Genomic DNA, 24,681 nt, shown 5'->3' with positions numbered 1-24,681 from the left:
TTTTACCAGCACCCGCTGCTTATTGGGGGCATTACACTGGCCCTGTACTTATAACTAGTTCGGGGCTAGTAGGCAAAACGCACTTTTCCAAAGCTGCTTCATGTTCATAGTCAAAGGCGACCAAAGCGCTGCGAGGCACAGTGGACTACCCTTACAAACTAATACATTTTAAGAATGTAAAGCTCTTGCACCAAAAGGCGTATGCCTACCAGGTGGCATTCACTACATAAACGCTCATAAATTCACTACTAAATAAATAAAAAAGTATTTAGGTGGACTGTTTAATCCCCTCTGGACAATCCAGTGCCTTGACATGTTTGAATGGCTATACTTTCATGCAAAAACATTCTCAAGTAAATTGCTTCTACACGCTAAACTGAATGGTCTGATTTTGTTACATATAGCAATTAACAGTCTACCCAACTTTGTTTCTAAAAAACACCTCTTTATTGCAGCAGATCGTAATGCTCGGCACATGAAAGCAATTTACCCAGGAACGCACTTTCAAATGCATTTTGTTTGAATGAATGCAGTTGTGAAATAAGTAGACTGTTATAATCGATGTCGTGATGCTCAAGCAGTAGTTTATTTTTGATTCTGGCTGCTTCCGAGTTGTCAGTGTAGGCAGTGGCCATAACAATGGTACAATTGGGTGGCGTAGTAATTTAACCAGGTGAATAACTGTGAGAAGTTGCGGCCGCCGCATAAGAAAGATTTTGAGCACCGGGACTTATTTTTCTACAAATTAAGCACTGCTTTCACTGTGGCATGGAGTCATCCTGCTCAGCTCTCGGCCTCGCGCGCGCGCCACTCCAGGCATATGTTTTCAATTATCTCCGCCGTGATGGCGAGATAATTGAAGATATATGGCCTTCTGCTCTTAAGACAATGCCTTTCACGTCTGCCCTACACAGAAAGAAAACACAAGAAAAGCACGAATGCGCGCCATTCACTGCAGACTGGTGAACGCGTCCACAACATCTGCATTACATTATCGCGGCACCCTGACAGCTCCTAATTGAAATTAATGCACTGCTGTGCGAGTAACCACACAGAAAATGCCAACATGGCGAAGGACAAATTACATTAAGCCTATCGCGTCAAGGCTACTAAAAACACAGCACAGCGAAGACGAATCACTTTGCAGATGCCATAAAAAACGCGCGCGCACTAAGGAATGTTGCAGCCCGGACCCCTAAAGAAACTTTTTTTTTTTTAATAACATAAGAGCTCGGAGCTCCGCCTCCCCTGCTGACGCAGGGTTGACGTAGGCCGAGCCCTAAAAAGCAATTTTTAAGCCCAGTAGCTTGCCTGTTAATTAAACTGCTTTCTTGAAACAACTGCGATCTATCCCTGCTTGGTAAACCATAAAAAACACCTCCCACCCTTTTCAGTCGACCCTCTCTAAAAACCGCAACGTGAGCTCAATTTCTTGAAATTTGCTGGGACAGCTGGTTAAAAACAGGGACCGTCCTGGCAAAACGGGGACGCCTGGTCACCCTACCGGTGCAGCCTTCCTAGTCTGGCAGCACGCTGAGGTCCGTGAGCGCCTCGTGTGCCTCAGTCAGGGAGAAGGAGCTGTAGCCGGAGCAGAGGGAGGAGACACAAAGTGTCTGACCGCTTGAAATCAAAACTCAGGGTGAGACATTAGCACAAGAAGACAGTCTTCTAAGTGGGCAGGAGGACGGGGAGGAAAGGTCTACAGTGAGAGTGTAGGACATGACTCCTTCGCACAACAGCACTACGCAGCAGTCTGTCTCCAGTTACATACCTGTTTGTAGCAGTCTTTACTATTTAGTTCAACCTGTGTAAGTGGGATGTTCTAGAAAGAACCATCAATCTACCTGACAAGAGAGATGCTCCCTTGACATCCAAATAATATTGCTGGCGCAGTAGATGGAAGCTGCTCGCCTCCTGCATGTCTCCCTTTTGAATGTAGAGTCACGAAACAAAACTAAGAGCCACCATGTTGGTGGACAGAGTCAGAGAGAGGTAAAGAGCTGTAATAAAAACAAGCTCTCACGGCATTCCTCAGTCTGTAACGTGAGCTCTCTAGGGCCTCTCAGTCCGTTCTTGAGTCATATCCAGAGTGCTTTCCCTTCAAAAGGTTTATGGAATGTATACTTGCTCTTTGAATGCTCTGCAAACATGAAAGATAAGATTTACAAGCCTGTTTAGAAGCACGAATGCTCTGCAAATAAAAAGGGAGGCAAATACCGATGCTGAGCCAGAACACACACCCACAGTGAAACACGGGCAGGAAAGGCATTTTTTTTTTTAAAAAGGAGTCAGCGAAAAAACACATGAAGAACCAAAGCACAATTGTACAGTAATTCGTCTCTACTCTGGGAGGTACGAAAGTGAAAAAGGAGGGACGAAGAGGCAGGCCTGACCACTAGCAAGCAAGGATTTTTAAAGGACACTGAAACAAACAAATGAAATTTTATGCCCAATAGAGAAGTATTAGTATATACTAAAGTATATACAAGAGGTCTTGAATACTCAAGCTAATAAGTATATACTAAAGTATATACAAGAGATCTCGAAAACTCAACCTAAAAAGAGCAGAATCATGACTGGCTGGCTTTCATTGGGCAGGTTACTTCCCATACCCCACCACAGACCTACGTCTAGTTGAAATCAAAAGACTTTGGATTTCATCCAGACGTGCGGTTGAACGGTCTTCAACATGCAGATTTTATCATGTCTGTAAGTACCACTAGGTTTCCAGTGCAATATCCTGGAGAGGATTGTTGCAGAGCCACCACGCTTCCGGACATATTTTCTTGAATTTACAAGCCCTGATGAAGTTCTCCTAGTGGGAACGAAATGCGTTGGCTGAGCTTAGTTTTTCTACTGAACATTTGAAGAAAACTATTTGAAATAAAGGATTTTTTTGACATCACACTGAGTCTATTGGACTTCATTGAACTGGCACACCCCCACTTATAGCAATTTGTTTGCATCTGGAACACAGAGGCGTCACACAACGGCTGGCGCCGGAGAGCATTGCACAGAACCAGGATTTGTTGGAACTAGTGTGAAGTGCAGAGCTAAAAGTCCGCCATTAAAACTGTGGATGTAACAGTTCCAAGTTAGTCAGTTGCTGTGGGACTGCGGACACTGTGACCAATACATCTCTACACTCGAACTAGACACGACTCAAGCCTCTTCATTATGGTCTAGTCACAACAAACTCCTACTTGTGACTTCAGAGTTAGGTACTTTTCCCCATGCAACTGACTGTTGTGTTGACCCAATTTGGTGTAGCGTTTATCCACTATTTTCCTGCTGTTAGGACATGAGCCCTGACTCCTGCACAGGTTTACATGGAAAATATGGGGCAGGGCCAAGAGCACCAGAAATGCTCTTTCTCTCTCCACAACCAAACTGTCTACTGCCCGGTAACTGCTGAAAAGGGAACTAACCGCTCATGAAATAGTGACTTCAGGACAGAGCGGCAGGGCAAAGCCGGAGGACCAGTCCACAATGCAGTACACCCCTCCTCCTTAAGTACTCCTATTGCTACCCTCATAAGCAACATCCCTCCCACCCACAGAAGCTGAGCCCACAGGTAACAATATGAAGCCAGAGAACTGTACCCCTGTGGTCCGGTGCTCTGGAGTGACCCAACAAGCTATGCTGCTGCAATAAATCACCAAAGTGTAGAAATACACAGAAAAACTCGCTGTGCTTCACAGTTCGTGGCAGGTTGGATGTTATCCTTTCTGTTAGCACAGAAGAGCTGAATCTAAACAGACCTACATTTGCAGTCGTCACAGTCTGATCTGCTGAGACTCTACACCAAAAGTAAACAAGCAACAGACATCCTTTCCACTTTTGCTGTTTATTTTGCGTTTTCATCGGATATGATTTATTTTCAAACCGCAGAGACAAGTACATTATTTCCGAAGGAGCAGTGATGACATCCTGCTACCACTAACTTTCTTTTAGGTCATGTCACAACTGAGCTGCATTTCAGAGTAGGTGAGTTTGTTATGGTAAACCCCAAGCAGAAGCCTGCTATGGTCTTTGTGCTAAATATAACGAACACTGAATTGTATTTTTAACTTAGGAGAGAAGACTGCTTTGAAAGTAAGGTGCAGAACTAATGCTATGCAAATGTTTTTTTCATTGAGAAAGCATATATCAGCCCACAGGCTATAACTCTCCATGAAAGTAAACATTAGCCCCCACCTTCCCCTATAGACACTTCTCATAACTATCTGAAATGAATACACACACACACGATATCTATGCTCCTGTAATTAAAGGGTTAGTGCTCCAATTTTAACATATTCATTGATCCATTTGTGATGAGCGCTGAGAAGAAGCGCCTACACCTGTCACAGCAAAGATCTTCAACAACAGCTTTTAGTAGCATCCGATGGCACAACCACTAACAGAAAACTGATTTAAACAAAATACAATTGCACTACTTCGAAACATTATACATGCCCGCAGAGGCATTACTCGAGACACTGATTCACATAACAGTTCAATGCTCTCTTCCTTGTGAAAGTTTGACAGACAGACAGACAGAGTGGCGCTCAACGGCTAGAGTCCACAGGTAACCTGGAAAAGAAGCCCAGTGTGACAGTCATGTGGTCCCCAAGGCGACACAGCAGCGGCTTGTAAAACCTAGTCAGTAACCAACTACATATTTCACGTGTTTAAACTTCTGGGCAGTGTCCTCTTCACAGCTCCTGCCTGTCGTCTTGAACATCCAGTTTAGCGTTTACATAGGCAGCAAGGGCAAGGCACACGGCCATCCGCAGACTCCTGGGGATTCAAATTCTTCTTGTTCTGCTCAGATGTGCTCTCCACTGGTAGAAACGCCAGAGGAGATGAAGGTAGCGCTGTTTTTTTTTTCATTTTAGTGCATAGGTAAAAGGTACAAAATACGGTATGGTGTCAGAGGTGACAGCTCTTAGCTTAAACCAGATTGCCTTCAGAAATCCAAATATGTTCGTTTTTTTGTCCTACTGGTCTTTACAGCCTGGAAATTGTGAAATTTGAGCTCCACAGACTTGTTTTTTTGTAACAATCTTAGGGAACTGAAAGTATTACATTGTAAACAGTGAGGCTTGCAAGAGTACATGGAAGTTTTATACTTAGACTGAAAAAGATGGGTCCGTAGCTTCCGGGGCATTGTATTAAGTTCAGCGCCCAACGCCCCCCCCCCTCCGCCCCCCAAATTAGTAAGCAATCAAGTAAGTTAAAAGGATGTCCCCAATCAATATACATTAGAAAGTGTCACATACTAATTTTAATGGAGTGCCTCTGCACATTGGATGGGTGAATCTGAAAACCTGACAAATTTTACTATCCCTAGGTCGACCAACCCTATTTTTTGCATCTAGCATCTTGGCGTGTAAGGATAATAGTGGCAACTTCCCTGTGGATACAGAAAAAGGCAGCCACAACGGGGGTGCAAAGGGCCCCTGGCGGGCCTGGCCCCACTCAAACTCCCCATGCTACTGCCATACCAACTATAGTCATTTAGAAAAATCTGAGAAAATAGAGCTATTCTATGGAATGTTACTATGGTAGTACTCCAATGCAAACATATTTAACAATAGTAGATTATTTGCATCTGTCTTCTGCAGAGCCATATTGAAATATCAGTCCCCTTTCATAGCCATTATCACGCTTCTCATCTGCGTTCACTCAGGACCGCGTGGCTCTTCTTAGTCCTTTTTCACGCGGCCTCTGAAGTGATCCATAAAATGGAAGGCACCCAAGTAATCACCAAGGAGGAGTCCAAGATTCACCGGCAGCATGCTGTGGAAACAAACAGAAATTCCAGTTACACACTGCAGGATTTTATTTCGACATATAATTTTCTATTAACCGGCCTATTAGAGATCTTGGCTCACTTACGATACACAGCCAAATACACTAGGATTTACCACGAAGGACCAATATTCTATTTACTTTCAAAAATAATGCTTTTACCACAGCTTGTGAATATGTCAATAAAATGCATACCTGCCAACTCACACAGTGCCACCGTGTGACACACGAAATCGGCTCCCATCACCTGGTCAGGAGCCGATATCACGCGGTGACGGGGAAAAGGAGTGGCAATCCACTGTAGACAGGGGATTTCCAGCTCGTCTTCGGACACTTTGAACTGCTGACATCCATTAAGGGGTGTGATAAAACCCCCGGACAACGGTACCAGCCTCAACAAGAATTTCCTCTGGTTTTGGAGGGTGATTGGTAGCGAAGTGGGCAAAAGGGCCTCTCAGGTGCTTCGGCTGCACGAGGCCATGCCCCTCCTAGCCCCTGTCCCCTCCTCACACACATGAATCTCTTAGTTGACAGGTATGAAAAGTTTATTTTATTTTTTCATTACCAGTTTAAATTAAGTGTGCCCGTTTTTTAGGGATAGCATCTTTATCTGTCAAATGGCATGTACTGAAAAGAAAAAAAAAAAGAATAGAGCGGGGACTTCAGGTCAGCCTCATTTAGCCACTGATTGGTGTAAGTGTCATTCAAACAAAGGATCAGCACACCAGCCAGCAGATGCAGGCCTAACTTACAGGTCGCGTGGACAGTACTACCACATACTCTTACAATAATGCCATTCTACACGAGCATGACATTTTATCCTATGTGGAATTATTGGTCGAATACGCCCAACATTTTTAGATGTAGTGTTACTGGATGTATTTTTTTTCTCTCCAAATTAAGCACTGAAAAGGTCCTGAGCCTCCATTCTCACTAAAGATCGACTGACATCTGGGGACACCTTCAAGCTCCTGGAGATGCATCTAAGCCTAACAGGAGCACAAGAACCGACACCCACTCCCCATGAAACTACTAACATTTATTTCATGAACCAGCTGCATTAATGTACAGAACTGCAGCAGTCGTGCATCGATGTATCGCACAGATGCCCCACTACTGCAATAATCTAGTGACATTTGCACTAATGAACTGCCTAGTGCTCTTATGGCGGGACACAGAGTATGATAGATGCAATGTTCCTTGAATAAACTTTGCAAAAGTATTCCAGTTTTCGTAATAATCTATAATCAACAAGGTGTCTCTGTAGAAAGGCGCTGGAATTTCACCCACAGGAGTTCTCTGAAGCAGACTTGCAGGGTTTGTCTGTCACCAACATAAGAGGTCTTCTTTCTATTCTGCCCCTTCTTTAGTAGACTATCCTTGTTGATTGTGTATCAAGGGAGTGTAAGGACCTCTGCGAGTAGCTGAAAATGACCTACTGGTAGACCAACCATTGTTAATACAGCCTCAATAAGCGTACGTTAAAAAAGTAGTTGGACACTAAAGGTAACAACTATCCGCTCTATTCATATTCTACTCAACATGTTTTCAGCCATTCTTGATCTGTAGCTTTCTTCAGAACGGGCATCCGATATTGGTTATAGCTACAACCTTTTAGAGGTTAGTGTAAAGTGGTGTTTTGGAAGGGTGTGCGTTACAAAGTGATAATGAATACAAAACCAGTGTTGGCTGTCTGGTTCCGTAATGGTGTTCTATATGGGAGACAGTAACAACAAGAATTGGCAAAGCCAAAAGATTTCAGTTGTAAAAGCCCAAGCAATTGGCTTTGCCAATGTTTGCAGGCATTATCAATACCTAGAAAATGACAGCCACTTTGTCAATACACATGTAGATGCATACACCATAATTTGGAATGGGTTCGCTACCAAAGAAAAGCATTTCCATGATGGCCATTGCTGCGTACATAAGGGCTGTGATGGACTTGTGTGCTGTAATGCCATTCCAAAATGGCTGCCTCTGCGTACGATGCCTGATTATGCGTTGTGACTTACCACAGCCATTGTGCCATATCTATTTACCATTCCAACATGACCAATGGCTTTTTGAAAGCAGTAAATTAAGTGAAGAAAGTGCACAGCAGAACAAAAAATAAAGAGGGGGAGGGTCCAGTAGAACTTTGAAGCTGTTGAACCATTGTAACATTTAAATAAAAAAACTGAAAATACTGGAGAGTGGGGCATTGGGTCGTTAGCTTAGTGCAATAGGCAGGGGACAAAACCGTGAAAAAGACATACAACTGCAACAAAAATAAAGATTGACAAAGCCAACAGGTTTCACAAGCAGGAAAAATATATATTTCTTAAATCATTGTTTCTATTAAATTTTGCGTATAAGGTAAAACAAATCATAAGTATAGTTTCATATAGTAAACTTACTTGAGGAAATTAGCATTAGGTTATTGGTCATTTCCGATCTTCCTCCCACCTCCAACCTGCCCACCCTCAAAATACAATCACCGAAAGAAAAGAAAAATGAAAGAAAATGGTAGGGTTTCTTGGTAATGTTGCTTGGTTTTCAAGTTGGGTGTCTGAATTCCAAGCCAAGAAATGAAGTTAAGAATAGTCAAAGTTGCCAAATATGATACACAGTCCTTTTATTTCACATCAAACATTAAGGGAAGTTGCTTAACTTAATGCTTGATCCTTATCCTTTCTTCACATAATGTAATCAACAGTGTATTAGATTAAGTGCTCTTAATCGTATGCAAAACAAGACTCTTGGGACGCCATCCTCCAGGTATTCTAGTAAGGGACACCAGATCCCAAGAAACTCCTTGTATAATATGGAGAGCGAGCTTGACCGTATTTCCATTGATAATACGCTCCAAAGCCTCACACACCACAGGGTGATTGTGGGGTTTACTTCTTTTTTAAATTGTAGTTTTCGATGACCTTCCCAGACAATTCTACATGAATAGGGGATCATGTTTAGCTTGCCGTTTTAAATTAGGGGAACACAGGCTTAATATTATATGCAACATATCAGAGAGAATGGGATATCTCAAAATTGACTTTATAGCTGTTAGAACTTCTGTCTAAAAGTGGTAATAGCAGGTAATCTCAACATGTGTGCTTAAAGTCCCTATCGGACTACATCCCTTCCAACATAAATCACTGGCGCTTGGACAGTATTTACACAATTTAGATTACATTTAGATGGGTATAGGTATCCGTTTAGAACTACTTTGTAGTGCACTTTTTGCCACGTATACTACTAGAGTTCTACCATAGCGTATCCCATTGTTGTTTGCCTTATTTCTCTTGGCAGGTTGTTGTGTCATCATTTTTTCAAGTTGAGTAAGGGGGTGGGGAAGTCTGTTGTAAAAGTTTATACAAACTAGTGACGAGGCTACATGAGTTCAGTGATACTTCAACTAACTTCTCAATTGGGTGTGATTTCCACTGGCAGCTTCTTAAAAATATGGGTGCACCACCCACTGCTTCAGTTGTGTGTAATGTTATTGATTAGGTTATTCGAATCCATATTTCATCCTATAGGAATGAAACGTCAGAATGCCCCGCCAATAGAACATGTCAGATATGCTCAAACAGTTACCATGTTACCACCGCTGAAAGTGGTCGTATTCAGTGGATAGTAACAGAGCTGGACAATGGTGCATAGGAGCATGTGCTGAGGTTAAGGTAGCCAGACTATAATATTTTATAAGTGTATCACACACGGCCAGGGTTGTGTTCATAGGTGCTCTATTATAGGCATGGAGGTCTATCTCCGTGTTGCTTCCAATACGATCCCTAATATTTCTGTCAACAACTGACCTGTCCTTAAGTGTCCACATCTTGTTTGCCTCCCTGAGGGACCAGTCTAAGATGACTTGCAATTGGACAGCTCTGTAATATAACCAAAAAGCTGGGAGGGAAGCCATCCTACTTCTTTATGCAGAAAGAGGATTTTGTAAGATTGTCTGTTTGCCATCGCCAAATTGCAATTTTATTTTAGTTCTGCAAAGTCGTCTTTGGGAAGCTTAATTAGGTGCACTTGGAAAGGATACAGAATTCTCAAGAGCTCAGTTATCTTAACTGCCTTATTTCTAGCTACAAAACATTGTTCCTAAACACACTTACTAAATTATATGTGTATACGTTAATCGTTTAATTCTAGCTAGTCACAACAGGAAAATGGGGACAATCTTCTATCCTCACCTCTCAGTGAAGTTAGAAGCTGCAGGATGTTTGATGTGTGGAGCGTCACTGGATCTGAGGGTCTCTCTCCTAAATAGGTTATGGATTTTGTAATCCATTTAAATGGAAAATGGAAAGCTAGCTTTGTTGCCTTCATAAGTAGAAGAGGAAGGTTCAGTAACTCGGACTTAGATAAGCTGATTGTAAATCCAGATATGGATATATATCATATTTCATGAGATGCATCTGTGCAAACAATATATTTGGGGATATCAAAATAAGACGGACATCATCGGCAAACAATGTCTTTTATATTGATCTTGCCCAAATTGGATGCCTGGTATATGTTTCCCCTATTATCCTTGCCACAAAGGATTCAATAATTAAAGCTTAAAGGAAGGGGATACAGGGAAACCATGTTGTGTTTTCCAATCTAGTTCAAAAGGACACAAGAACCTTTAATTGACCGCTATTTCTGACATAAGGGCACAGGAGACCGTCAACTCCTTTGCAGTAAACCTGAGGCCAAAACCAAAAGCATTTCATGTCTTTACACAAATATGCCAGTTCACCTAGTCTAAAGATTTTTTCTTTGCCTCTAAATGCTAAAACAGCTGGCATACCCTTCTTCTTGGCTTTCTTTGACCAGGTGGCCTATTTTGAGGACGTTGTATGTTTGCCTTCCTTTGAAAACAAACCCAGCCTCATCTGGATGTATAACGCCTGGGAATAAAGTACACAGTTTATTGGCCAATATTTCTGTATATAGTTTTAACTATATATTAAGTAGTGTTATGGGTCTATAAAGCTGGCATAGTTTGGTATCCCTCCCTCGTTTAGGTAATATATTAGAATATGCTTTGCTCATAGATGGATTTACCTTGCCCTCCTTTGTGTTTGACTTAAAAAGATCTGGGCTGGTATGGAAGAAAACACCTTGTAAAGATTGTCAGTAAAACCATCTGGTCCTGGGGTTTTGCATGATTTAAGCTGTTTGATAACCATGATGACTCCTTCCCTAATAATTTGGATCTCAAGCTCTTCACATTGATCATGTTAATGTGGGTAGAAGAGTTGAGGTTTGGTATTTATCTTGCTCATTTTCGTCTATAGCTTCAAAAGGGTATATTCTCAATAACTTCTATTTTCTCTTCCTCTATTGTGATCTAGTGACCCTTAAGGTGTTGCATTTCACCTATATAATTGCTCTCGTACTTTTGTTTTAGTTGTTCTGTAGCCGAAGAGGACTCCATGAGGCCAGATACCTTCGTTGAGCGGTCCAGCTGAAAATGTTTTGCTGCTATGGAGAAGAACATAGCAGGAGCTAAAGAGACGTTAGGCTGACAATGCATCTTGGGCAGATCGGCTGACAGGTAGGTTCTGGTCTTTGGTTCTCTGGGAAGTTTTTCTGGAAAAAGGTTCTAAGTCCCAGCTTTAAGGGTTAGGCAGGAGCAGTACCACCAACACGACTACCAAGGGTCTGAGACCTGGGGGCACCTCTTGTGGGGGCTTAACACTCACTCCAGCACTGAGCAGCAGGGTTCAAGGCCTCAGGAATTTGTAATGTCCCTGTAGCTCACACAGGAGGCCAGCCAACTAGCCCTGGAAGTCCCTCTTGGGTTCAAGGAGCAGGGCTAATCTTCCTTCCTCAGGCAGCAGAGCAGTCCATCCAGCAGCAAAGCAATGCTTGTTCTGAACCATCCACAGTTTCAAAAGTGGTCTGAAGAGTGGTCCAACATTATTCCTAGTTCCATCATTTGTGTCTGTGGGGCAAACCTGCCCTTCACTGCACCGGGTTCTGGAAAGTTTTTCCCTTCCCCTGTAAAGGCTCCAAACTGTCTGGGGTGACATAAGGCTTGCGTTGGGCTCCATTGTTTGTGCTACAGGCAAGCCCTTTGAAGGGGTAAGTGGGGCACGGCACAGCTTTGTCCCTATCCACCCTGGCAAGGATAAATACACAAACCCCAACAGCAGAGCCATTCACATTCATGTAACCCAGGACACTGACAGAAGGCAAAAATGGCTAGGTCAAGAAAATGCCACCTTCCTAAAAGTTTTTTTTGAAAAAGAGGGGTTGAGCCCATGAACCACACCCAAATTAGGCCTCAATAATATTTTATAGAATACGATATTTGGGTGTGTGACTTCAAATGATATCACTTTTAACAAGCCACTTTCACAACTACGATGGTTACGTGTTTTTATTACACCTTACGATTCAATTACTTTTGTACTCATAGAAAACAGTGATTATAAGGTCAAAACCAAAAAGCACAATCAGAGAAACAAGAAATTAATATGACAATTAACACACATGAATGACGTGATTGAAAACAATACATTAGACAACTGCGAAATTTTTTACATTTCACGAGGTAGTGCAAAACAGAAACCGGTCCTTAATTTGTACAAAAAACAGTGGCGGCACAGATTGTTTAAGGTTCTCACAACTGCAGTCTGCCAACAACAGCTAGTCATATAATGCAGTTACAACAGGCAGAATGCCATGTTTGAACACTCTGAGTCAAGTATGAGTTGGGACTAGCTGCGTAGGTCAACACGTTTCAGAACCCTTCCTTTCTTAAGGGTTCTCCTCAAGACCAGGACTAGGTCATGAACATTTGCGAGAGTGTAATGAGCACGGAGTTGTGTTTGGAGGTACTGAAAGCCACTGTGAATGGTGAACGATTCTTGCCTCCTCTATTGCTGAGGGGGGCTCTGTTGGGCGTGAGGTAGATTCTGCTTTGGCAGAGGCTTGTTGCCTTTTACTGGGAGACGTGTCTGGAAGAGTGAAATCGGCGTGGGTTTTTCTCCAAATGCCGATTATCTTAATGAAATCATCAAGGACTTCCGACGGGGAGCGGCTGAACATCAATGAACTGCCTCAGGATGGCGGATTTTAGTGACCACAATTCTTCGTAATTAACTCCTGCTACTGTCAACATCCAACTCAGTTTGTCTGTGGCATTGAATGAAAGCGGAAGCCATCAAAGTGGCATTTTCAGAATTGTGACTACAACTTGACTTTACCATTAAAGATTATTTAAAAATACAATTCATTTAAGACTAAACAGCATATCTCTATCTACCCCAATCCAAAGTTGGCACTTCTTAAATGTAAATAAGGTAACTGAGTATTAGCAAATGGGATATATAGGCCTTACATTAGTAAAGAAACGGCATTAGGAGTTTTTCCACTACCATGACATGTAAAACTTAAACCCACATGTCCTACATTTAAATACCATGCACTCTGACCTATGAACTTTTAGGGCCTATTTTAGTGTTGGCTTATATGTATTAAAAATGGGTATTTAGGTCTGGTAAAAAGTTCATTTTGCCTGGTCGAAATGGCAGTTCAAAACTGAACTACAGGCAGCAGTGGCAGGCCTGAAGCATGTTTCAAAGTGATACTTAAATGGATGGCACAAGGAGAGCTGCAGGCTAACTAGTATTCGTTATTTACAGGCCTGGGTACATGTAGTACCATATACCAGGGATTTACAAGTAAATTAAATGTGTTAATCAGATGTAGGCCAATTTTACCATGCTTTAGGGAGAGAGGACAAGCACTTTAGCACTGCGTAGCAGTCGTAAAGTCCTAATGCCAAGTAAAAGAAATTCAGCAAAACAGGAGGGGTTAGGGCAAAAGGTTTGGGGAAAAATCACATCAAGGATGTCTGGTCTAACACACAATGGCATGTATGAGTCTATACATGTAAAATGACAAATATTGAAGCTATTTTAACGGCATTACTCCTGCCATGCTCTTTAATGTATGCTTATGCCTTTGTGAATCTAAAATAGAAATAAATGGGAATATTCATACACAATTAGTGCAGGTAAAAATGAATGTCCCCTCGACTTTTAATAATAAAGAGTTGGATATTTCGGGCTGTTTCACAAAGGCACGGAAGAGTACGTAAAAGAGTAGATCAATAGTAACACTTCCTGTGCTTACAAACGCTTTTGTGTATAGGCCACATCTTCAGCCTCTGTGAGACCTTGTACTAAAAGTAGCAGAGTAGTGAGTGGAATGATACATGTGAAATAAGCATGTTGGTAACATAGAAAAATTGAAATTGCGAAATGCTGATGTGTTGTGAAAAGTGCTGCAGAGGACCAAAAACTGGACAATATTTTTTGCTCTTTGGAATAGCCCCGTTCCGAAATCATATTTTTCTATCACAAAAGTAGTTCCCCGCTATCCCAAAAAGAAATTCTCACAGTGTTTGTAAAACGTTTCACTAGTATTACCGTAATGCCCTTTTAGCCAAAATAGGGAGGTACTGTAAACCTACTATTTATAATACACCTATTATCACATTGATTTAGCAATATTGAGCTGGTGTATGGTATGTAAATAGCAATACATACACACAGAAGTGCAAATCTGCCAACTCATACAGTGCTACTGTTTGGCACACAATATTGACTTCATTCACAGATATCCGGTGAAGAGCTGATATCAATAAGTAGAAGAGAAAGCTTGCTGAAAACCCCTGCCCTGAGTGGGTTTCCAGCTTGTCTTTGGAGACTCTGGCCAGTTGATGTCCTTTACTAGGTTTTAAAACACCCCAAGATATTGGCCACATCAGTAAGCTGTTTATTTATTTATTTTTTTGGGTGGAGAAGTTGGTGGGAAGATAGTTCTCTACAAGAAGCCCTGCCCCTCCAAGGACAGGCCTCTTCCTTACATTATAAATATTTGTTTTTAAACTAGCAGGTCTGAGGTGTTCTCTATGGAAGAAATACCAAGAGCTATGTTTAACTTTGCAAGACGTTTTCACTATATGTTGTCCCCGCTACACTTCGGGATGAAAACATACTTCATGCATCTTCACAGAAAGCAATACTGAATCTAAATCCAGCAGCCATGACAGGAGAAAGCAGGAATAATAAGTGTTGGCAAAGCCAGTAGGTCTTGCATATGTGAGAGCTATTGGATTTGTCAATGTTTTGTTTAGCCATTCTGTATAGCAGTCCTGCTGCTGTGCAGCATGCCTGAAAAGAAAAGAAAAAAAGTGCTAGGACCTGTTCAGTGCATCAGAGAACTTTTTAATGTTTACTTTCCGCAATACTCCACAGCAGATGCACTATGATGCTGCACCATGGTATGGCATGCTAAAACAGACTGACAAAGCCAATAGCTCTGGCATAGCCGTGACTTTCTGGCTTTGGTCAAGCTTTTGACCATGTATTCGGAACACCTGTGTGCCCCTGACAGGCACTGAGGGCAACCCGAACTGCCTTCAGCCACAACCCAATTGTGCCCCTTTATAAACCTCAGGATGTGACCCACTTGAAATTATGCACTCAATAAGAGTAATAAACAGCAAGACATAAAAAGTAACACCATCCTGGAAAAAGCAAACACTCACAGGGAATGCAAGATTAAGAAAAGCATGTGAAATATAAACTGGAAAGACATGTATTACCTTAATGTTTCCTACACTCATTGTTTAGAAAACGGTCAGTGTTTTTGCATGAAAAGTTAAGGACATGAACACAGGGCCCGAAAGGGACCTGGTTCAATGCCAGTTTTATATTACGACCGGGTCTGAGAATTAATAGAACCTGGCGCACTTAAAGCCCTAGTTATGAGCATGCAATATTTGTCAAATTCAACCAGCCGTCTTTGAACCAATCAAACGCTCATTGCTTCACCAACTTGCAACCAGAACTGATAACTCGGTGGGTTAATGCATTCACACAAGATCGTCGCCAAAGTGACAAGTGATAAAGGGCTGTGTACCTGTTACATTCAATACCACGCAGCATCATAACAGATATTCTTTTCTAACTGTGAAAGTCAAATAATATTAATATAATTGTTCAGAGCAGGTCCGTAACAGATTTAACTCTACAGCAAACTTGAGCATTTGCCCTTCAGACATGCATGTTTGGTCTTGGTATATTTTTGCCAGGTAAGATACTTTGCGTGAATTACTATATGCCACACTTATCTAGCTTACAGACTGGAACGAAGGGCCATATGTAGGTGGCCAAATACCGGTCGGTAACGGCCGATTGCGGCCGTTACCGACCGGTATTTGGAGTTTGAGATGTAGGGGCCTTAAAAATTACAGATTCGGTAATTTACCGAATCGGTATTTACCGAATCTGTAATTTGAGATGTAGGTGGCACTATAAACAGTGCCACAGGGCCTTAAGAATTTGTTATTTACCACCAACTATTAGTTGGTGGTAAATAACGAATACCTGTGTATATGCAAATCTGTGCAGGTACACCTGTGCCATGTGGCACACATACATGCCCTAAGGGGTGCACTGATCAGGGGTGCAACAGGGTGTCAAAGTGACACCTTGCCACCCTTGACTATTCTGTGATTTTACCGAATCGGTATTTACCGATTCGGTAACTGCCACTGATTCCTATGGGCCTCAAGGCCCATTGGAATCAATGGCAATTACCGAATCGGTAAATATCGATTCGGTAATTACCAAATCTTAACGATTCGGTAATTTTTACCGAGTATTTACCTACATAGCATTTACCGATTTGTAAATACCGAATCGGTAAAATTCGGTATTTACGAATCGGTAAATACCATTTACCTACATGAGGCCCCAAATGTCGTAAAATGTATATAGAAGCTAAATATTAAAGACACCAATAAAGACCAATTAATCAGTACTTGGTCCATGCTCCGTCGAATGGACAACAGGACGACCACACATGAAGCGGAAGTGATGTTTGCATCTGCTGGCCAATGAGGAGGAAGGAACTGAGAGTGTCAAAGATGCCAACCAATGGTAAGTTATGGTTGGGCGAAAAAGCTCCTTTTTTAGTGGAGTTGGATTTTTTTTAAATACACAAGATCGTCGCTCTAGCGATCGCACATGGAGGCTCGACCTAATAAAAAGGGATCGAGCTAAATGTACCAAACCATATACACTAAAACACATCAGAAAACATAAAGAGAAGGCTGAATGAGCCTGTGACCGGTTCATTGTGTACAGTGAAAGAAAGGTTTTCGGGTGCAAAGTTAGAGACTAGAACAATGTGTGAGCAAATTTTGGTTAAATCTTTAAAACGGAGACAGTTTCGCTGCTTAATTTCGTAGGAACTGTAACTTTACAATCTCTTTCTTCAGTGCTTCGAAACATGTCTGATAACACTAAGGCTCTGATCAGCATATGTTACTGAACATAATATTAGGCTAATTGAAAGCTAGACTTTTCTACACTTCCAATGAAAAATCGATGTTAAAAGCAAGAATGTTCAAATACAGATAAATATCAAGCCAAAGGCATAGCTGAGAAAAAAAACTGTAATGAAACTTCTTGGCACATCAGTCAGCCATGGCTCAGTAAATAAAAACAAGGAATTGCCAAATGTTGGATGCGAGCATTTGTGAACGCAAGCATAAAAGACCTGAAAGTGTCATGTCGCTTCAACGCCTCGCCAGGGGTAGTAAGCGCTATATAAATACAATTACAACAACAACACAATATTGTATGCCACCACAAGACATCCTTTTACTTACTTTCGGATACCGAATACGAAGTACAGAGAGCGAGGCATAATTAGATAGGCCTGCTCTTTTAAGATCGCATCCATGATCTTCTTAGCAGCGTAATCAGCTTCCAGGATAGGCAGCAGTCGTGGCCACCTAAAATGTAGAAAAGAAAATATGTCCAAATATGGAAACGTCTTATTATCAGCATTCAGAAAATGTGCATACTGGTAGAGGTGTGCAATTCAGTGGCTTCTAGGTGGCCACTTTATTATCTCAGCTTTCAGAAAACAATGGGCCCGATTCACAGAGGTAAGTGAGGATGTTGGTGGCACACATGCATGAAACCAGAGTGTATGGTCCCATGCCAACATTATCTTCTTTTCTGAAATTCTTTTACACCTATTGATGCCTCTACTTTTGGTTGGGATGTGGTTCTCTCCATTCTTCCCACCCGGCCGTGAGGGTAGTGTGGGACATTAGTCGTCACTTCAATGACACCATGTATGTAAGCCAATTACACCTTGAAATTGTTGGGTGGCATGGGACCACACACTCTGGTTTCATGTATGTGTGCCACCAACATCCTCACTATCTAGGACAACTTTCCTAGACCCTAAGTCATGAATTCTTATTTCATCTTGTGACACATCGACTATTTTATCCATCTGATTTCATCTGTTATATAGGGCATAGTCACTCTAACCCAGATCTTTTTCTATATTTATTTTGTAGATGTTAATCATCATGGCTTGCAGATGAAGGCTGTAGAGCCGAAACGCGCGTAGGTCACTATCGGTCTAACTCTATTAGCCATGTTGTATTTGCACAAGTTTCAATTTCATTAGCCGAGCTGAACTGAAATCTCTCCATCTTATTTTGACAAGCCATGAAGACCTAGAATGTTTGGCATTGATGTAAAATTAAATAACTGTGATTGTCATTGGGCCACTAAATTATGATGCATTAGAAAAGGAAGTGGTTTATATCACTGTTCTAAAAAGAGTGAAGATGTATCTGTACATTTAATAGGTCTGGTTTCCATACAAATCTACAACCCCATTGTATCTATTCTAGCAGCATGAATGTCGGAGTGTGAGTGAATATTTAGGCTTGTTTCATTATTCTTTAGATGGAGATACATATTGCTCTTTTAAAACATTTATAATCATGAAACATGCACTTTGGATTATGTATTTATTTAATGTACTTTGGTCATTGTTTATGAACAATTTGTATTTTTGATACTATTACATTGTTTTCGATATAGATCTTGATCTGGGTTCTTCCATTAATTACTTTACCTGTTTTCCCATATTCTAAGTATTTATTTATACATTTGTTGTTTAATCCCTGACTTAGGAACACATCCAGTTACAAGGGTACCCTCTTTTTTGTACAATTAAGGTCCTACTTTGGCATCACAAACTGTTTGGGAGGGAATCTGTGTGTTTAGCGTTGAATAAACTACATGACAACAAGCGATTTAAACAAGGACCGTTGGTACATTAAATTCAGAAAAGGCCGAAAGGGCTGATATATAGCATTTAATAAGTGTCCAACTCAAGGGATAAAAGAGAAAACAAATAAAACATCTAATAGCATCACTTGGAAAAGGTTTGTCCTATGGACTCCACGCCAGGTCAAAAATGTATCCCTGTGCCCACTGTAAGCAGACTTTGTGGCAAGGTGCCTGGCACCAAGGATGAAATCCCAATTTCATTTTGCAAATCTCACTTCGTTAACTGCCGCCAATCAGTCTCCACACTTGGCAGTGTAGACTGTGCAGGTTTGGGTGGAGAACCCTGTCCTGCTTCTGCAACAGAAGATCCTTCCACAGTGGTAGCCTGATCAGAGAGCAGTTGCACATGTTCGGAAGTTCTGGGTACCACACTCTCCTGGCCCAATCTGCGGCCGCTAGGATGACAAGTTCTATTTTTCCTGATTTTCTTCAGAACGCTGATCAGTAGAGGCAGAGCCGGGAAAGGCATACAGTAATCCTGTGTTCCACCCCAGTAAAAAGGAATCTCCTAGGGGAGGATCTTCGTGGGAAGTACAATGCATTTAAGTTTGGAAAATGTGCATCTTCAGTGGTGGTGAAAAGATCAAGCCAGACACCCTGTGCCACCTTTAGGTGCTGCTGCCATTCGTGAGTTGCCACATACCTTTGGCTCAGATTGTGCACCCTAGCATTCAGTGATCCCACCAGGTGATTCATGATCAGGGAGTTGCTGTGACTTCAGAATCAGGTGCAACTTGCAGGGGGTTGGGACTGATTTAACTCTGGGTCAGACACCAGAATGGGTAGCTTATCTACCTCCCATGTCAAGTCCATCGTCTATGAAAGTGGGACCAGAGTAGGTCTTGCAGCTGCAGTGAAAGTCATTACCGGAGTAGTGTGGAACCGGGGACGGGATCCAGAGGCTCAGACAGTACAGAAGACTGCCAGCGGTAACCCAACTGGAGGTCTTTATAGCATGACCTGAAGTTCCAAAAACCTACAAAGTGACATAGGTCCCAGAGCTGCCCTACTTCGCTTGTTGCAGAAGATGGCAGTGGTGTTGTCTGTGAAAATGTAACTGCTCTACCCGCTTGATGGACGATTGGCCAGCAACTCCAACAGATGTATATGAAGACGGTTTTCCGCTGGAGACAAAAATCCTCTGATATCTCTCCCAGATGACCTCTTCACCCTGTCAGCTTAGGTAGAGCAAGGGAGAGGGGCGTGCTGCTGATCGCTGTGGTGGAGCAGCTACCACTACAAACCTTGTCTCCTTCGGAACCTGGATGAGGTCCTACAGGTTTCCTTGGTACTGTACCAACTGAGACTTCCAATCCCACTGCAGAGCATACATATGCCACCTGGCAAAGTGGACAAGAAGTATGCAACAGACCACAAAGCCTCAGAACTATACAATTTGTGAAAGGTCTTTCCTTTTTATTGTCATTAAGAAAAACACCTTTTCTTCCTACAAACTGAACCACCTAGATACCATGTGACTGTATTTATGTGACAGGCTTGAGACTACTCTCAAATTGTAATCCTTCAAACTCAAGAATACCTACAGAAGTGTTCACCTTCGAGAACTTAGTTTTAAGGTACTCTTAGAAATTAGCCAGAGTTTATCCCATAGAACATTAGCCTTGAGAAGAAACTATCTCTAATATCTAACTTAGTTTTAAGGTACTCTTAGAAATTAGCCAGAGTTTATCCCATAGAACATTAGCCTTGAGAACAAACTATCTCTAATATCTCTAAAGGAAAAAAATAGACAAACCAACGCATACTAGTAGGGGCATTGTATTCAGAACATCAATTTGTACTAACAGCTCTATTGACAGTTGGACAGTCATAAAAACTACCAAAAACTGCCTAAGTATCATCTGCTGAAATACAAAAACATAGCTTAGATTTGACTTCTATGGCCAAAGACTATGGATTATTGAATACAAATACATTTCTTTTTCAAAATGAGGAGGCCCCAAGGACAGCCATCTTTATACCCTCCCAAAAGTATGCAAAGATGGCAGACACATTTTGTATAGCTGTAGAATGGTCTCGGTCGATGAACATCTGGTTCGATATGTTCAATTCATCCTCAAAGAACTTGACCCTCTCAGCAAGGCATTTGTCAGGGACAGCTCACCCTTAATAATCATAATTGCGCATTTAGTTGTTGATGAGAACCCAGAGGTTTTGGCTGCAGTGGAATTTGAAATGCATACCAACATACCTCAAGCTGAAGGGATAGAGGTGACCAATTAAATCTTAGACACAAGACCATCACTAGTACGTGCACCTACCTCTTTTATAATATCCCTTCATGAGATTGCTCTGGCTATACACTACTTTTAGTTTAATGATCATTACTGCAAGTGTGATTTGTAGGGAGCAATTTTTCCCAAGTTTGAGAATCTCTTTATTGACAATTTTGAAACTCAATATGATTTTTCCAATAATAACCCTTACAAGGAGGACGTTTGTTGTTGGACAATATACATTGATGATGTCTTCATGATCTGGACTCACCTGAGTGCAACCACTGTTAGAATTTGTGACCGGATTTGACATTCCCATACACAAGTAACCATAAACATTTCTCTTAGTGTTACCTTACAGTTAAATGCACTGACAGCAGCCTTTGCACCATTGTTTTCACAAAGCGACTGAAAGGAATATTTCACTCCACCATCAAAGTAACCACTCAAGAACCCCAAAAGACTTACTCATTTTTGAATAGCTTCTGAGGATCCATTGTAACTATACATTCAAAGAAGAAGAAGTTCCTGAGGCTGGGGTCTTAAAAGAGTGACTACAGACAATAGGGTATCCCTGCACACTTGTCAAAAGAGCCACAAAAAATAGAATGTCACACTTGTATGCGTGACAGCTTTTGGCCCCACATGAACAAGATTGTAAATATCCAAAACATTACAATGTATTAAGAGCAGGTAACTATATATTGGACCTATCTATGTTAATCTTTAAAATAAGGAATAACATCAAGGTGCATCTTTTACACTCGTGGATTACATAAATATGACAGACAACACCATCAGTACATGGTGGGGGTTGCCAGACATACTGGGCCACTATAAATGTGGTTCTTGAGTGGCATTCACACACAAACAATAAATTCAACAGCAAACATGTGACGCAAGATCTGAAATCTTTTAAAACTGTAATTCCAGGTCTGCGTTTTGCTGTATCTGGTGCCCATGTGACAAAATCTCCATGGGTTAAACTACCCAAAGAGCCAAACCAAATATTGGCCAACAGAGAAGTAAGATTGACAGTAAGGCTGCAAACCCTATTGGTAGCATACTGTATGGAGAAAGTCACGAGGATGACATAAGATGGCAGATTATTATAGTGATAACCAAGCCACCACGAGGAGAAGACCTACAGAATACCATACATCACCAGGAATACAAATAGATACAATGGTGCAGATCAAATGAAAAAGGTTTCGGTTTGATGGGGGACTGAAACTCAATTATCAGAACCACTGTCCTAGTATCCTTGCATTAAAAGACTTGGACCTGAACTAATGTGTCACATGACAGACTGAAACTAAAGTAATGTGTCACTATAAAATCCTGTCTAAATTACTAAAACTGTATTACGTTATATCTTGTATATAATACCCATCTATTGTTTTGCGCCCTACAAATGTCTTGCTTTCTCCATGTCAATATATTAAACTTATTCTAGATTTTATTACTGTGCTTTTGCTCAAAAATCGTCTTTTTCTTTACCTCTTGGGCGCTCTGCCTGCACTGACAACACCTTTGAAACAAGCATTTACAATACAATAGGTCTCGCAATTACATTGTTTTGTGCTATTGGCATTGAAAATGTTATTGTTTTTTTCCTCCTTCGTGAAGCATTAATCAAGTAATGGCGTTGTAAAGTACAATGTCTTACAATGTCTTTTACCCCCTGTTGACACCCGCAGGGTACATAGAAACCGCACTAAAAAGGGGCACACATGCATGCGCACGCTGGGAAACACACGCACCCCGTGAGACAGACACACTAATACATAGAGACACCAATGGTAGGGATAGAGTATCGTTGGTGCAGCAGGGTGAAAGGGTGTAAGAAGCCCATTAAGCCCCAATCATTACTACCCAACTCGGGGTGAAGGAGGTATTTACCCCTTGAAAAGTAGTGTCCCATGGCCCTTTTGCTACATGACTAAAGGAGGTGGAGGGAGAAAGGGTGAATAACATTGGGCTGGATCATGCTCAAACCGCACACACAAAAAGTAAGGTCGAATAAGATGCTGACAGCGGCTAACAAATGAGAATTGACAGGGTTGTGACATGCGTAGAGTCATGTAACTGATGCTTGGTAGTGGTGCATTGTCCCATTCCATGTATAGCAGCCCTGCTCATTAATGTCCATCTCCACTGCCGGGTGGTGCTTGCAGTGCCCTGGTTCAAGTGTAGCATCCCTGCTAGGCAGTGCTGGCGCTATATCATTAAACATGCATCTCCACTGCCCGGCAGTACTGGCGCTGTCTTAGTAAACGTACATCTGCACTGCAGGATAGCACTGGAACTGTGCGCCTGCCCGAGGCCACCCGGTGGCCATCAGGAGGGCGGGCCCTTAGTCACGGAGGGCCGCCCCGCCCCTAGCCAGCAAGGGTCAGCCACCCCCCCTCAGGGCAGAGTCGCCTGGTGGAGGTGGGCGGGCCAGTGACGCACGTCCGGGGGCGGCAGGTAGGAAGAAGGTATATCTCCCCCTCGGGCCACCTCGGTGGTCTCTTTGCCGCCCCGGACGTCGCGTGAACACTTCAGGACACTCTTTTCCCATCGAGTGTTGCAGTGCGTGCGTTGCCCGCCGCTGTCGGATCGCCGAATTGTAAGGTAGGTGTGCCTCCCTCTCGCCTCCCCCCGGCCCCGTCCCTGGTATGGATCCAGGTGGTACAAGGGGCCCTGTGGTAGGAGACCACGGGGGGGGGGGAGGGGAAGAGGTGGCCACCCACGTGTTTCGGCTCGAGTGGGCATTCCGTGCGGCACTGTGGTCGGGTGGGATTCGGACGAGGGGGTTGCTTAGCGGGATTCGGGGCAGCCCTCCCGCTCGGTATGCCGCCAGGCGGCTGGCTGACAGTGGCTGAACAGGCTGAGTTGGCCTGTTGTCGTGTGGGACACGTGTCCCTCCTCGCCTGCCTTGTGGCTTTATCCCCAGATCCCCTGGCATTCGTGGGTACAGTTGTGCCATTGTGGGGCGGGTTGTGGGTGCAAGTTGCATTTCCCCGTCCCTGTTTGCCAGGCGGAGCGTATACCGGTCGGGGGGTTCCTCATCGCTATCCGAACTTCTGTCCCAACCCGCCTGTCTGTGGAGCAGAGTCGCCATCTTCCCGAGGGATAGGTGTGCACGGCCGGCCTCCACATCATCCCTGGCCAGTGACCTTCTGGCCCGGTGCAGGCCGCGCCCCCTCGGGTTAATCTCCGCTTCGGTGGTGATCAAGCAGCGCGCCTGCAGAGATCCGGAACACTGTGCCCCCCGCCCGCCCCCCCCCCCCCCGAGAGTGTAGTGTGCACTCCGAGGGCGGGGGTTCCCGTGTAGCTGTGCTGCCTGTGCGCAGAATGGTGTTACCTCCCCTCACCCTGGCAGCGCTTCCGAGCTTCAGCGAGGGCTTACAGTCAAGTGTCCATGCCCCTCCGTGTGTAATACCTCCGCCCCCGTGAATCAATGACGTTCTAGCAGCAATCTCCACGGGTTGAAATTGCAG

The 24,681-nt window shown here is 42.8% G+C and overlaps 1 protein-coding gene across 3 annotated transcripts in view; it reads right to left on the bottom strand.

Annotated features, from left to right (window-relative positions):
* Positions 1–5,511: 5,511 nt before the first annotated feature.
* The window catches only part of SDR16C5 (short chain dehydrogenase/reductase family 16C member 5), a 222,525-nt gene continuing 203,355 nt past the window's right edge, over positions 5,512–24,681 (bottom strand). The window contains exons 6-7 of one of the 3 annotated variants that reach the window (XM_078687282.1): positions 17,468–17,593; positions 5,512–5,784 (exon numbers count right to left, since the gene is read on the bottom strand). In XM_078687282.1, the coding sequence (XP_078543408.1) occupies positions 5,691–5,784; positions 17,468–17,593 (220 nt within the window). In that variant the 3' untranslated portion in view covers positions 5,512–5,690. Of the gene's footprint in view, positions 5,785–14,561; positions 15,935–16,539; positions 17,594–24,681 lie in introns of those variants that run through there. The other 2 variants (XM_078687281.1, XR_013610536.1) reach the window with 2 other exon arrangements.

This window comes from Lissotriton helveticus, chromosome 4_1, assembly GCF_964261635.1.
Source record: "Lissotriton helveticus chromosome 4_1, aLisHel1.1, whole genome shotgun sequence".
NCBI classification, from domain to species: Eukaryota; Metazoa; Chordata; class Amphibia; order Caudata; family Salamandridae; genus Lissotriton; species Lissotriton helveticus.
The sequence above is the reverse complement of the archived record's forward strand: the minus strand, read 5'-3'. Positions and strand labels throughout refer to the sequence as shown.